The sequence below is a fragment of the Spermophilus citellus genome (assembly GCF_964194105.1).
Source record: "Spermophilus citellus genome assembly, chromosome: 12".
In the NCBI taxonomy this organism is placed as follows: domain Eukaryota; kingdom Metazoa; phylum Chordata; class Mammalia; order Rodentia; family Sciuridae; genus Spermophilus; species Spermophilus citellus.
This window is the reverse complement of record NC_138198.1, coordinates 77,933,425-77,948,283: the sequence shown is the minus strand read 5'-3', so window position 1 is coordinate 77,948,283 and position 14,859 is coordinate 77,933,425. Positions and strand designations below refer to the sequence as shown.

At 36.0% G+C, this 14,859-nt stretch overlaps 1 protein-coding gene across 2 annotated transcripts in view; it reads right to left on the bottom strand.

The window, feature by feature from the left end:
• LPIN2 (lipin 2) overlaps positions 1 to 14,859 on the bottom strand; it is a 72,313-nt gene that overhangs the window by 25,055 nt on the left and 32,399 nt on the right. The window contains exons 2-3 of one of the 2 annotated variants that reach the window (XM_081263747.1): positions 7,381 to 7,581; positions 2,558 to 2,653 (exon numbers count right to left, since the gene is read on the bottom strand). In XM_081263747.1, the coding sequence (XP_081119873.1) occupies positions 2,558 to 2,653; positions 7,381 to 7,572 (288 nt within the window). In that variant the 5' untranslated portion in view covers positions 7,573 to 7,581. Of the gene's footprint in view, positions 1 to 2,557; positions 2,654 to 7,331; positions 7,582 to 14,859 lie in introns of those variants that run through there. The other variant, XM_081263748.1, reaches the window with a different exon arrangement.

Sequence of the window (14,859 nt, the reverse complement as noted above, 5' to 3'; positions counted from 1 at the left end):
TCTTTCTAGACACAGTTGAGGGTTAGCTCATTTTGGTCCATGTAGCTCAGTACATTTGGAGGAACTGAAATGTCAGGTCAGCACAAAACACACATAAGCTGTAATTAAAGCAGAACTAATTAAATTCTCTGCAAAGAGAAGTTCAAAACAGCAGCAGTATTCTTAGGAAGCATTAAAAAGATTATTGAGAATTTATAAAGAACATTAAGAACATGATACAGCAGAAGCCACATCAAACAAAGAACAGCAGAACGGGTAAGTGATGAACTAGGTAAATTTATAGTGGTTAATACCAAATTAACTAACTATCCGAGGGTGGAGGAAAGTGATAATACAGATGATACATAATACCCTGTAACAAGTGAAATTAGTGAATTTTAAACCATAAGTAAATATATTTTAAGAATTCAAAAGAAGAGGCAGCTCAATATTAATAATTAAATTTCTAATTTAATACTGAATAAAATGATCAGTCTGGTGCCCAGTAAATTAACTTCTCATTCATTTGCTTCATTCCTTTTTATCATCAGTAAAAACAAAAGATAAGTAAAAGGCATAAACTGACCTCAGATAATTTAGAATACTCAAGGTTTTTACAAGTAGTCCTGAAAATGTATGCATTTCTAAAACTGTTTTCTATTAACTTTTGAACTTGGTTTAGGTAAACATTTCACCCTAAAGTCAAGAGTTCTATTTACCTAGGCAAAATCTGTGTTCATCATCAATACACAGAGAGAAACACTGCTGAGATATATTCTGCTGAATGTCCTTAAGGCAGCCAGATGAGAAGCTCTGGTTTCTGATTTCTAAGAACTTAACCTGAATGCCTATCAATAAGAGAATTGTCAATAATTTGTGGTATATCTATATCATGGAGTTTTTTTGTGCAGCTATTAAAAGAATAGTTAGATCTACAACTCCTGACTTAAAGAGATGATTATGACATACAGTTAAATGGGAAAAGTTTGAAACCAAAACTAAATAAACTGCAGTCAGATTTATTCCCCTCTAAATAATGAACTCTTGGAGATCAGGAGCTGTTTTATTCATAGTATATGGCATATAGTAGTTATACCAATGGTTTTTTGGGTTCATTAAATTTTCTATTTAGGGAAACATGCTACACTATAGAAAACTGTCAATTTGATCATACATGAAATAGGAACACGGCTAGAAGGTTGATGTTCTCCAAAAGTTGACCTCACTAAGCATAGCTATTAATGGAATTATAAGAATAGCACATAAGACTAGGTAATAGACTATCCACAACCCAGTCTTCTCACTTACTGTATCTATGCAACAATAATCAGTGATATGGGTTATACATTATTTTAATAAAGACATCAAGAATGTTTTAATCTTGTGACAACTGTCATTTATTATGCTTCATTCTGCTCTTTTTCTCTGCTGAAGGAAGGAAAATTTTGCTTAGATTAAGTAAATGCAAACAAAGTAACATAAAAACAAGTAAGAAAGATACTAGGAAAACCAATGATCTGATAAAGTTCTTCTTCATAAGTCATACTGTTTCAATGCTGCTTTACATACTGGTACCTATGTTAATGGCCTTTCTATAAAACTAAAAATAAAAACAATCTTATTTTGCTATTGTTTTTTTTTTTGGTGATATTTTTATTTGTGATTTTATAACCCAAATTAGTAGTTCACCTTTGAAACAAACAAACAAACAAACAAAAAAACAGTTCTTAATAACTTGAAGCTTATCATTTTTGCTATTTGAGATTTTATTATTTATGGAAAAAGATAAAATAATGCCTTCCACAGGTTTTTCAAAAAGATCCACACTAAATAGCTTATCTCTGTCTAAACTAGTTTATACACTTCTAGGGGGAGGAATAGGATGGGGCTGGATAAATTATGTTCTCTTGCTGAAGGAAGCCAAACATGTAATCATTTATAAAGGGACACACACCAAATAATTAAAATCTCTTAATATCATACAATTAATTCACAGGACTACTCAGGGTTAGAGATATAGTGTTCCTAACCAACAATGGTAATTATATTTTCCAAGTTTAAAGGTCATGTATATACAAACACACACAGCCTGAAGAGAGATGCCTGATTACTTGGGTAGAACTAAATGAATTCAGGTCAAGATATGAACTAGAATAGACATTAAGAAAGTTCATTAAAGTCAGAAAAAGACACGCTACTTATTACACAAGAACCAAATACAAAGACTTTTTGCATGTTTTCTGTACCCTTAAAGCTGGTATGAGGGGCTGGAGATGTGGCTCAAGTGGTAGCGTGCTCGCCTAGCATGTGTGAGGCACTGGGTTCGATTCTCAGCACCACATAAAAATAAAATAAAGATACTGTGTCCACCTAAAACTAAAAAATAAATATTTCTTTTAAAAAAAGCTGGTGTGGAGTAAATTTTCTCATCCCTCCAGCTCCTTTTTGACAGCTTAGTTCAACATAAAACTAAAGCTTCACTAACTAGCAGCAATCATTTATACAACCAACCAGGAAAACTGACTATCTTTGAGACTGAACACAATGTGTAAAGTGGATATGACTGTGGAGAACTTACATATTCTTCTTCAGTCTCCTCCACAAAGAAAGCTTCTCCATTGTCACCCAATTTCATGTGAAGATCCACTGCATTGCCATTAATTTCTATATCGATCTAAGGAGAGAAATGTGATTTAGCATTCAAAAAGTCTCTCATTCAAGCTCAACCAAGTCTAAATTCTGGGTTCTCAAGCCAGATTTCATATTGAGTTTCTGAAACTGTAGCCCTAGAGAAAATACTGTCACCTGCCTCACAACCTACCCTTAAAAAACAAACAGATCTGGGTTGGGGGAAGAGATGGATAACCAGGCATTGAAAGAAGCACTTCACCACCTATTTTTACAACATATAAAATCTGTTTAATTTCTAAAATGTTGTAAAATGGGGAAAATACTGTCAACAAATATTTGTGTACTTTCCAAGTTATGGCATAGGTTAGCATCACCTCACCAAGAGTTCAGACATACCCAAGATTCAGTAACCCCTGTGTATGTGAGCTGTGCACAACTTCTCTGCCTGCTTTTTTGTCCACAGATAACTATGTTAATAGTAGATACCATCCGGATCAGTGAACAATCACCACTCTTCTTCAAAATCTGTCAGTTACCGGTCACTGGGCATCTATTATTCAGTTCAGGCAAAGAGTAAAGCCTGATAATTATATGGCCTCCTCATCCCCCAGTGATAGACCCATACAACATTCTATAAAAATACATAACTAAAAGAGGAAATTGGTGATGAAAGTGCAGCAAAAAGCATCCAAACTGATAATCCTAGAATCAAAATTCAAATTAAACTTAAGAAGAGTTAAAGAAGAAACAGGTGGCTGTGGAAATCATGATTCTGGTGGTCACTAGAGAGATCTAGATGAGCAACCGTGTTTTTATTTTATTTCTGCCAATGGGATTGAACCCAGGGGTGCTTTACCATTGAGCTATATCCCCAGGCTTGGTTTTTTTTTCTTTCTTTCTTCCTATCTATCTATCTATCTATCTATCTATTTATTTATTTTGGAGATGGTGGGTCTCACCAAGTTGCTCAGGTCCTTGCTAAGCTGCTGAGGCTGGTCTTGAACTTGCAATCCTCCTGCCTCAGCATCTTGAGTGGCTGGAATTACAGATATGTACCACCATATATGGCTAGAATAGCTATGTCTTCAGATGTATTAAAATGTCTAAAGACAAATTATATATGTATTTGTATATACACACACATTCACACTCACAATAGACACATATACACACAATATACACACAACCATAAACAAATATTTTACAGTAGTAAATTTTTCTTATTGTAGATGTAGATTAGCAATTTTAAAACTATTTTATACGTCTGAACAAATAACTAGATAAACCTGTGGATAATCAGAATCATGAGAAAAAAGTCACAAATACGGAGGGGCTAAGAAGCCTGTGATGATGTACTGGAATCAGGGGAATCCAAGCAAATTCCTGAGTTTTTACAAATAGATGTAGATGGGTATACGTATGTATGTGTATATACGTACATATATTTTCTGGTTCTGCCAGGTGAAACAACCTAGAAATAATGATACCTCAATAGTAATGAACACATCTAGTGATCAGATCTTTGTTTTCAATACTATTTTCCAAGTAAAAATAGCCAGAATTCTTTTGGAGGTATAAAATAATTAACTTCAGAACTGAGAAAAGGAAAACAGATTTTCCTATAATATGTTATAGTGCCAGAAAAGAAGGGCTCAAAAAAATGACAGAAGCAGCTCAGAAAGAACTCAACTTGAAGGAGCTATACTAAGAGGTGAAATGGGACAATTTGAGCAACCAAATAAATAATTATAATAATGGGTAACAGAAAATCCCATATTGTAAAATTAATATCTATGCATTCATACTGATAGAAATAATTGAATAAGTAAATAGAAGAACAGGGACAGCTCTGAAATACAGATTTTCAATTAGTGACTAAATAGTAATGTATTGAGTTATTATTAAATAGTTTATTAATTTATTATTAAGCTTTCTCCCCCAAGTAAATTTACAGTACAGAAACCCAGCAGACACCATTAGCCAAGGGACAAAAGTTATTATCACCACTGAGTGAGACACTGCAACATGACGGAACTCCTCATGTGATTCACTGAGAAGGATACAGCATATTCTTGTGTTGCTCTTGCCCAAGAGAAAAAGATCAACATATTCAAACTTAGGGTCAGTCTATATAATAACTGTTTTTTTTTTAACTTTTTAATATTTATTTTTTAGTTTTCAGACACAACATCTTTGTTTGTATGTGGTGCTGAGGATCGAACCCGGGCCACACGCATGCCAGGCGAGCGCGCTACCACTTGAGCCACATCCCCAGCCCCATATAATAACTGTTTTTATCTTTTTTTTTTTTTTTTTTAATACTGGTGATTGAACTCAAAGGTATTCTACCACTGAACTACATCCCTAGCCCTTTTTATTTTTAATTGAGGCAGAGTCTCACTATGTTGCTAAGACTGACCTCAAACTTGCTATCCTTCTGCCTGAGCTTTAGAGTCACTGGGATTACAGGCATGTGTCATCAGGCCTAGTTGTTCTACATTAATAGTCAAGGTGGGGGGGGAAAGTCTAAGGAACTGTAAGAGCATGCAGATTAAAGCAATTTGGGAATATGATCCTGCAACAGAAAGCTGACAACTGTGGAAAAATTTGTGAAACTTAGATAAGGTCTTTAGTTAACAGTATTATTAGAATGTTAATTTCCAGTTTTGATAACAATATTTGACGACCAAATAAAATGTTAACATCTGGGGAAGAAGCTGAATGAAAGAAATTTTAAAAACTACACCTGCAACTTATCTCAGTCTAAAATTAATTAAAAAATAAACAGTTAAAATAAATTGATGTCATAAAAAATAAGGGCTGAGGAACTGTCAGATTGGAGGAGACTGGAGGATAGAAAACAAAACATTCCTTATTTCAACTGTGGTGATGGCTTCCTGCATGCAATATGTATTAAAACTTATAAAATTGTATTCTCTAAATGCATGCAGTTTATTTTATGTTGAATATCAAACCATTAAGCTGAAAAAAGGATAAATAGTATAAAAAAAGATGGGCAGAATGAGTAACAAAATCCTGTGTATTTAAAGAAATGTTAATAATTATTTTACATGAAAACATTTTCCTTTTACTTTTTCTTAAAAAAATGGCCAGATCACACAAACCCTGCCATTCTGAAATGTGATTCTCCACTGAGATAGCACAAAGTTGAAAATAAATTTTCAAATTATTCAAGTTGGTCCTCTAACATATATATATATATATATATTTTTTTTTTAGACCCGTGCCAGAAAATGGTCAGGGTATCCTATGGGGCTTTAAAATATGGATAGAGCCTTCAGTAGGTAGAGGGACAAGAGTAGAAAGGAATCATGCACCTGCAAAGTAATACTAACTCAAAATTTTAAACTTGATTATTAGAGTAGCAAACCTTCCTAATGCTCCATAACTTGAGGAAAGAGGATATAAAAACAAGAAAAGCCAACACAAATATCTTCTTTCTGAAGAACTTTTTTCTAAAACAAATAAAAGTCAACCAGTCTATGGTCTGTGGCTTACCATTTAGTCAATTTTGGGGACAAGTCCTGGTACATCAGTAAGCAAATTTAGATTACAAATAAGATTTTTACAGGTTTGTCAAAACAAACTAAAATGTGATATTAATTTCCTTTAAACAAATATAACCTATTCTTGATTACATAAGCTTTTTATTCATAATTAATATGAAGGTTATTATCCTAAATATTTTAAAGTGAAGAAAAAATTCATGATAGTTTTGCCACTGATATCAAACTACAAAAGTTAAACCTGTAGTGTGATAAGATGGAAAAGATATTACATTTGTAAATGTGTGTACAGGAAAGTTTGGTACTATCCATGGTTTCCAGCATCACTGGGAGTCTTGTAACATCATCCATAGTTAAGGGGGGACTCTGTACAGAGGTTCCTTGACTAATGATAGGGTTACATCCTGCTAAACTCATCATAAGTTGGAAATGCTATTCAGTTGAAACCTACGGAATGTCATAGCTTAGTCTAGTCTATCTTAAATATGTTCAGAACACTTATGTTAGCTTACAGTTAGGCAAAATCATCTAACATGCTGGGAATGGTGGTGTACACCTGTAATTCCAGTGACCTAAGAGACTGAGGCAGAAGAATCCAAGTTCGTGCCCAGCCTGAGCAAATTCAAGGCCAGTCTTGGTAACTTAGCAAGACCTGTCTCAAAATAAAAAATAAAACGGGCTAGGGGGATGTAGTTTAGTGTAGAGCACCCCTGGGTTGTGGTAAGGCACCCCAAGTTTAATCCCTAGTACTGTCAAAAAAAAAAAAAAATCATCTAACACATAGTCTTTGTAAAGGTTGTGTAGTTTATTGAATATTGTTCTGAGAGTGAAAACCAGAATGGTTATATGGGTACACTTTCATACCAATATATTATATTTCAATAAAAACTGATTTACAGCTGAAAAACAAAGTGAAGAAAATATATTTTTTTTTCTAAATAGACACCTAATTCCCTCATTTATGACTATTTTCTGTTTTTTGCTCTTTTGAGTTTCAACATGTAGGATTACCATTATAATTTTCAGCTTCTTTTTCCCTTGGGAAGACTTCCTGTAATAGGGCTTTATGAATTCAGAAACAATTTCAAAAGCAATACCTATACAGATTGACTTCTCATATGAGTGTCTTTAACAACATGCAAGTTCAAAAGAAAGAAGCAGGGAGCAGAAAGTTCACAACAACAATTTACTCACTGACGCTCTCTTTTCCCTCCTAGAAGACAGGCTTGTGCACTGCACTCACCACTTTCTCTTTGGATCTCAGGACTCCCAGCTTCCCAAACCGCACGTGAAAAGGTGAACACTGATAGGTGCCATCCTGCTGCTGCACCACGACAACATCGATGCACCCTGACAGTGTGGCTTGGTTAATGCCCTTGTAGAGCTCCTTCACGGTGACAAGCACCTGCCCAGCCAGCTGGCCCACATAATTCATGGTTTGTGACTGTAAGAAAAAGAAAAATTAGATGAGATGTTAACAATGAATCTCTGCATCTAATCACAAAGACAAAAAATAATAGCAATGACCAAAACTCTACTGCTCATTGGTACGCCAGATTTTACATCATTAACCATGCTAACTTAGAACCCATCAGTTTCTGGCTACCATTGTTTTCACACATTTCCATGCATGGACAATTCCCAAACAGTCCTTTCTCTTTGACTGAAGGCCATCCCAGCCAGGACCTGAGGCTTCACAAGTTTTCTTTCCTTTCCTACCACCAAAAGTGGTGCCGACTGCCATTACAATTTCTTCCGGAAGCTCAGGACCTGCATAGACTCAGAATACTGACCACCACCACTGCCCTCCTGACAAGACAGTCTGGAACCAGGGGCTACTGATTCATCTTCCAACAGAAACAAAGTTGTGAGAGCTGGCTTCTGTACAGAACTATTAACAGAATATTATAGTTCAGATACATAAACAAACCTTGGTGAGCTAGCCTAGGTCTAAGCTGTTTATAACATTACCTCTAGGGAAAATCCCTGCAATGCCTCAACAACTCACTGGAACATGTATTTGTGTTTAGCAAAGTTCAAAGCAAAGAGTTTTAATTTGGTTCCTTAACCTCAATTCTCTACCCAAATCAGATCAGAAGAGGTATTCAGAGTCCTCCAAAAAGTGACAAAAGAGGGAAAATATAAGCTAAAGCTGACTTTACTTCCTCTCCCCCCGTCTTCATTCTTGTGCGTGTGTGCACGCACTCACACACAAAAATTCCAAAACAAAAACAAACAAAAACCCCTTTGGTTCTAAGGCTGTAAGATTTCATTTCCAGCTGCTGTGCATACCCTCACATTTTATTCACCATCACCTCTGACATTATGTCAAAACATGATCTAGGGAAATTCACTCTGGGCAGCAATATGATGCAGACCAAGACGGGAGACCTTCTACTGCTCTGGCTAATCCAGAAGCCAATTTTTACTGAACCACAGGACTGATAAACTGGTCTCCAAATTACTCACCATAAGCACAGTTGTCTTTCTAAACCCAGCTTTGCAGCTGCCCTGAGCTCAAAGTTCTATGTTCTGCAAAGTTCCAGAGGGCACATTCTGTGTTGCCAGGTTAAGTCCAAAGTGGAACTGGGAGAAAGAATGCCTTTCCCTTAGGAAAATGCAAGGGCCTGCCAGTTTATCTGCCTGCACAGAAACTCACCCCATTCTTTACAGATGAACCAGAGCCCATAGCAGTGTCCTAATTCCAATAAACAGGGTTTCCCCCCCACTTTTACACACAGCTGAAAGTGTACTCAAGGTCCACAAAGCCTAGCCACCATAATTTTACCCTAGAAAAATTTATGCTACCAAGGCTCCCTCTAATGCACCTATTTAAGAAGTAACTTTGAACAATGTGGCAAAATGTACTACTATTTATAAAATAAGATGGTGATGACTTTGATTTTAGAACAATTGATTTGTCCTTGATGTCAAGACTAGATTAGGCACACATTAAATAATAATTATTTCTTGACCAAATAAAGGAAAAATCAAATGATCCACCAACAAATGAGACTTAAAAAATAAGAAAACACACGTGGGGAGGAAGTAGTGTTTCATGAGAATATTCTTATAACATCTCAACTGGAATTAAAAAAAATTTTTTAAGTGGTACCAAGTGTCCTTTTATAGCCACAACTACTTCCCTCTTACTCTTTTTCTCCTTCTTTAGGCTCTGGTAACCACTAATCTGTTCTTCATTTTTGAAATCTTTGTTATTTAAAGAGTTAAATAAATGGAATCATAGGGTAGTCTTTTGGGATAGCCCTTCCCTGCTGGCATATTTCTCTGGAGATCCACCCAAGTGGCTATGTATAAGCAATTCATTTTTTTATTTTTTGCGCAGTATTCCATGGTACACATATAACATAGTATATTAATCATTCATCTGTTGAGGTGACAGCTGGCTGAGCTGTTTCCAGTTTGGGGCTATTACAAATAGCAGGATTATAAGCACTTATGAACAGGTTTTGGTGTGAAAATAAGTTTTATTTCAATAGAACACATGTCTAGGAGTACAACTGCTGGGTTGTATGGAAGCTGCATACTTAGTTTTGTAGGACACTGCCAAATTGTTTTCTGGAGTTGCTACACCATTTTACATTCCACCAGCAATGTATGAGAGTGATTCAGTTATTTGCCATCCTCACCACAGTGTGGCATTGTAATTATTTTTTATTTTAGCCATTATGACAGGTATGTAGTGATAATGGTTTTAATCTGCATTTCTCTAATAGAATGTTAATGACATTGAACATCTTTTCATATGCTGGTGTACCATGTGACTATCTTGTTGAATATTGTTTCATAAGAGAACACTGCAACTAACATATAGGTAAAGGGAATACACATTTTTATATATTTGTTTCTACTTCTGTAGTCACAGTGTGCAATTTGGGCTAACAATGTCTCTAGAAACAAGTGAAATAAAATTCAGTCTAAGATAATCCATCTTTTCATCTTCTTTTACCAGTAGTATTTCTCAGCAACCTGGATCTGTCAGAATTTTCATATTATAATATGTTTTTTGTCTATCACAACACATTAATTAAACAGTATCCAATAAATCAATTTTTATATTACCACTTGACTGGTGGCAATATTAAAATGATTTTTGTTACAAAATGTTTAAAAACCCATAATATAGGTCTTAAAAGAAACTGAAAAACAATAATCTTTAAGTATCTACATTCAGCATAAAGTCTTATAAACATGAATGTATAATAAGCTTACATCAATCAGAGCATAAAATCCATAATTAAGTGGAAGTACATCTATTCAAGATGATTTTAAACCATGGTTACGGGATGTGCTGTTATACATGAAAATCTATTGTGTAAATGCTAGTTGCTAAATGTAGAAAAAAACAGAGGCTTGTCAAATAACTGGTTTTCTCTTGGCAGACATAAAACAAATGCTTTTATATTATGAAGGCCAGGAAAACAAAAGAAAAGGGAGTTCAAAAGAAAAGAGAGTACCTTAACATGTACTATATCCAGGGAATGATGAGCAGCAACCTGACAGAAGGGTTACCCTAAAGGAGCTAAAGGAAGAGGATTCCTCATGGTTATTGTCTGGGGGGAAAGCAGTTGATGGTCATATACATGAGGGGATCTGTGAAACAGTTTCCTCTTTAAGCAGAATATAGTACCAGAAAACTTTAGTTCCACATACCAACCCAGTACCAGCCACAACAAGGCCAAGAAGAACAAAGTCAGGTCTAACACTGTCTGTCCTGGTCAATGTCTGGGAAAGCCAAACTCTAAAACAGGAACATAACATACACAATGTACCCCCATTCATATACGGGGAAATGCCCTACCTCAAACACTAGTTTTTTAAATAAAGAGTTTAAAATACAGCAAAATAACATACATTATAAGCTATTTTACAATAAATGATGAAGAAAAAAAGTGGAAGGATATATATGGCATCAAAGACTAAGGAAAAGGCAGGCAGGAAAATTAAAAAAAAAAAGTCACCAAGAAAATGAGAGAAAAAGCAAAGGCAGAATATATAATCAGAAAGACAGGCTGACATGAGATGGTAGTATAGTGAAACATGGAAATAAAGGAGGTTTACGGAGCAGCATCTCAGTCTTGAGGCTCATAAGCATAAATGCAAATATAAAAATGCATTTATCGATTCTTGAAACTGGAAGAGTTCATTCAGTCCTCTCTTTTATCAAATATCAAAAATGCCTGAAAGCACATCTCTGGAATATGGTGATATTAACAACAATTAAAGTAGCAACAACTTTCTTTTTGAGAGCTTACTATGTCCCAACTTCTTAGGTTTATACTTGTATTACCATCTCCGAGCTAGCTTAGATAATTAAACTGAGGCTTAGAAAGGTTAAGTATTGTTACGGATTGGATGTTTGTTGTCCCTGCACCCCGCAACCTAAATTCAAGGTAATGGTATTTGCAGGTGAGGCTTTTGGGAGGTAATTAGGTTTAGATGAGGTCATGAGGGGAGACACCCGTCCCTCCATGGATTAGTGTCCTTATTAGGAGAGAAAAAGACCAGAGGATGTTTTTTCCTAGCCAGATAAGGATACAGCAAGAAGTCTGCAAGCCAGGAAGAAGAATTTCAACGCCCTAGTATCTTGGTTTTAAGACCTCTGAGACTCCAAAACTTTTTGAAATAAATGTTTGTTGTTTAATAAACATTTGCTTAAGTCACACACCATCTGTTATTTTGTTCTAGTAGCTCTAGTTGACCAAGACAAATATCTCAAATATCTTCTTAACCTATTGTATGTTATAGTGCTTTTTAATTTTGGGATACTACCAATTAACAGACTATTTCACCAAGTGCCACTATTGCCACTATTAAGTGGCAAATTCAATTTTCAAATTTAGGTCTGAGTCTAGGACCTATAACCTTAAGTGCATCTCTAAGTGACAGAAAAACTCAAAACTATAAAAACTTTGTCAGAATCCCCAGATTTCTTACAACACATGGGCTACTTTCAGCAATATGAATATATGACTTAATGTTACTTGGCCATACAAATAAGAAATTATTACAAGAAATCCAAAGATGTCATACCTACCCACTAGTCTCCTCATACCACTAAAGAGGTAGCATCTACTACAACAACTCTCCTGCTGGACCACAATTCAATCTATGAAGCTGACTTCCTGGGAGCATCGTTTATGGTCAGTCTTGTAGACAGAGATTAAAACAACTTTTCTTTTTTAAGTTGTAGATAAACACAATACCTTTATTTTATTTTTATGTGGTGCTGAGGATTGAACCCAGTGCCTCACACATGCTAGGCAAGCATTTTACCACTGAGCTACAATCCCAGTCCCAAATTAAAACAACTCTAATCAAAGAACCTGCCATTCCATCTTAACTTTCTGCTGACAAATGTGAGAAAGAAAAGGTGCTAAGAGGGAACAGAGACTCCTAGATGCTTCAGGAAATAGATACCAGGACACTGTTACTTAGTTAAACATTCTAGCCTGAGCCAAATACTCATGAACCTAACCCCAAACTGTCAAAGATTACATTCTGCATTTAATGAGCACTTAGTATTTTTCAAGAACTTTCTCAAATTTATCTCATTTGATTTTCAAAGAGAATGCGGGTCACACAAGGTCAGAGTTACTCATTTTATATTTGAGACTGAGACAAGATGTATTTACTTTTTGTTACTGTTCACTAAGATCCAGTTCCACTGCAATTAGGGCCTCAAATTTCTCCACTAACCAACCCGCCCCCAATTCCAAGGCTTAAATCATTGGACTTTGAAGGTAATGTGATATTCCTAAGAGCAATAGGTTGGCAGGCTGGATTCAACTTTTACTAAATTCCTATGGTTTTCTCTATGAAAACAGTCCATTAAAGTCCTGAAAGCTAAGATAGTACTAAAGATGCTAATGGCTGCACATCTAAACTTCACTGCTTCTGGATCCTTAGCAGAGCAAGACCCCCAAAAGACTCCTCCAGAACATCAGGTCTCCTCCTGCCCAGGCAGCATGAGGTAACATAGAGGTGGCTAAGACTTTACTACCTTGAAAGTGGGTATCAGTATCTGCTGCAAGTTTCTCCCTAGCCATGAAGGGCAAGGGGCAAAAGTGCCTCAGTGTCTTGCCCACATCATCCTAAGTCAAGATGTTTTATAATAGGTTTACAGTGTGCCCAGATGTGACAGCAATCACAAAGAAGGAAAGGAGGTTACAATGCAGATGGATATAAGGAATAAAAAAATATTTAAGAGTATTGTTATGAGAAGTAGCCAGTAGTACCACAGAAAACAGATGCTAAGCCTTGACAAAGAAATGACTTTCCAGGGAGAAGCTGCTCTCAGCCATTACATGCAAATAAAATTGTTACTTTTTATCATTCCCCAAACCCCCATCATAGAATGCCTATTTGTTTAACTTATTATTTTATTAGCTATCTTTTAAGTCTCATTTTATAATGTAAGAAACAGGAAAGAGGAGAACACATGGAACAACCAAGCCCACCTCCCAGGAACACAACAAAACAGATGGTCCATTAAAGCTATGGGATCTCCTGGAAGCTAAGACTCTAAGAAAAGCTGACAGCAACACATCTAAACTTCACTGCCTCCATACCCTCAGCAGAGCAAGAGCCCCAGATGATTCCTCCAGTATATAGCAGGCCTTCTGCCAGGCAGAACGAGGTGGCTAGTTGAACAGGGCCTACCTTCACTTCTACAATATGTGAGGTCCTGGGTTCAATTTCCAGTAGGAATGGGAGGGCGGATCACCTTGGCAAAATGAGCAAGAAAATACCCCAGATGTAACTCATTGGAACTGGAAATGCCTTCTACTTAAAAAAAAAAAAAAAAAAAAAGTAAGCAGATTAAGTTAACTTTTTTCCCCACTTAATGAGAAGACATGAAGCTGACCTTAAACTTAGTTTTCAAGACTGACAAGTTGATAAATTCAGATTTTGGATCTGTTACAACATATTTTTTATGGCAGTAGGGAAGCAAAGATTACTGCTCAGAGTCACATCTCTATGATGATTTCACCATATTCACTAATTATGTTGGGCTGAGTAACATTCAAGTAAGGCAAGCTACTTTTGCCACTACAGCAATGTATGTTCTTTACAGGTTGGGGTCCCCAAGCTTTACTCAACTATTTGCTTCAGCTTTTTGGCAGGTGAAGAAAGAACTATGGCATCAACTAAAGAAGAACTATGGCATCACCGATTTCACTTTAAAAACCATCAACTCCCCTTTCTCCACCCCCCTGTCAAGTGACAATAATTTTCAAGACAATCCTTCAAAATCCAACATCAATTTTCTTCTCATTCTAATATTTTACAAAAAAAGAGCAAATCTTTCAGATTTCCTGGATAAAGAAGAAATGGATCAAATGGAAAAATCCACAACAAACTATGCATTCTAAGAGAACAATGGAAAATAAAATCAGGAAAACAGTTGGGATTAGGATGCATGGATTCAACATCTGACAAGAAAAAAGGTGACAAAAAGAGGCCTGTCACTGTGGCATCCACAGCAACCTGTTCTCTCCTCACCACACTGCACTAATTTGTTTAGCCTATATCTAAACTCTTCTAACAAAGAAGGGGGAAGCGCTGCATGCTTCACTATCTCCCCTAAACCTGGCATAGTGGCTACCCATTGCACAGTTGTTTTTGTTTTTTCACCATGCTGGGGTTCAAACCCAGGACCTTGCACATGCTAGGCAAGCACTCTACCACTGAGCCTGAA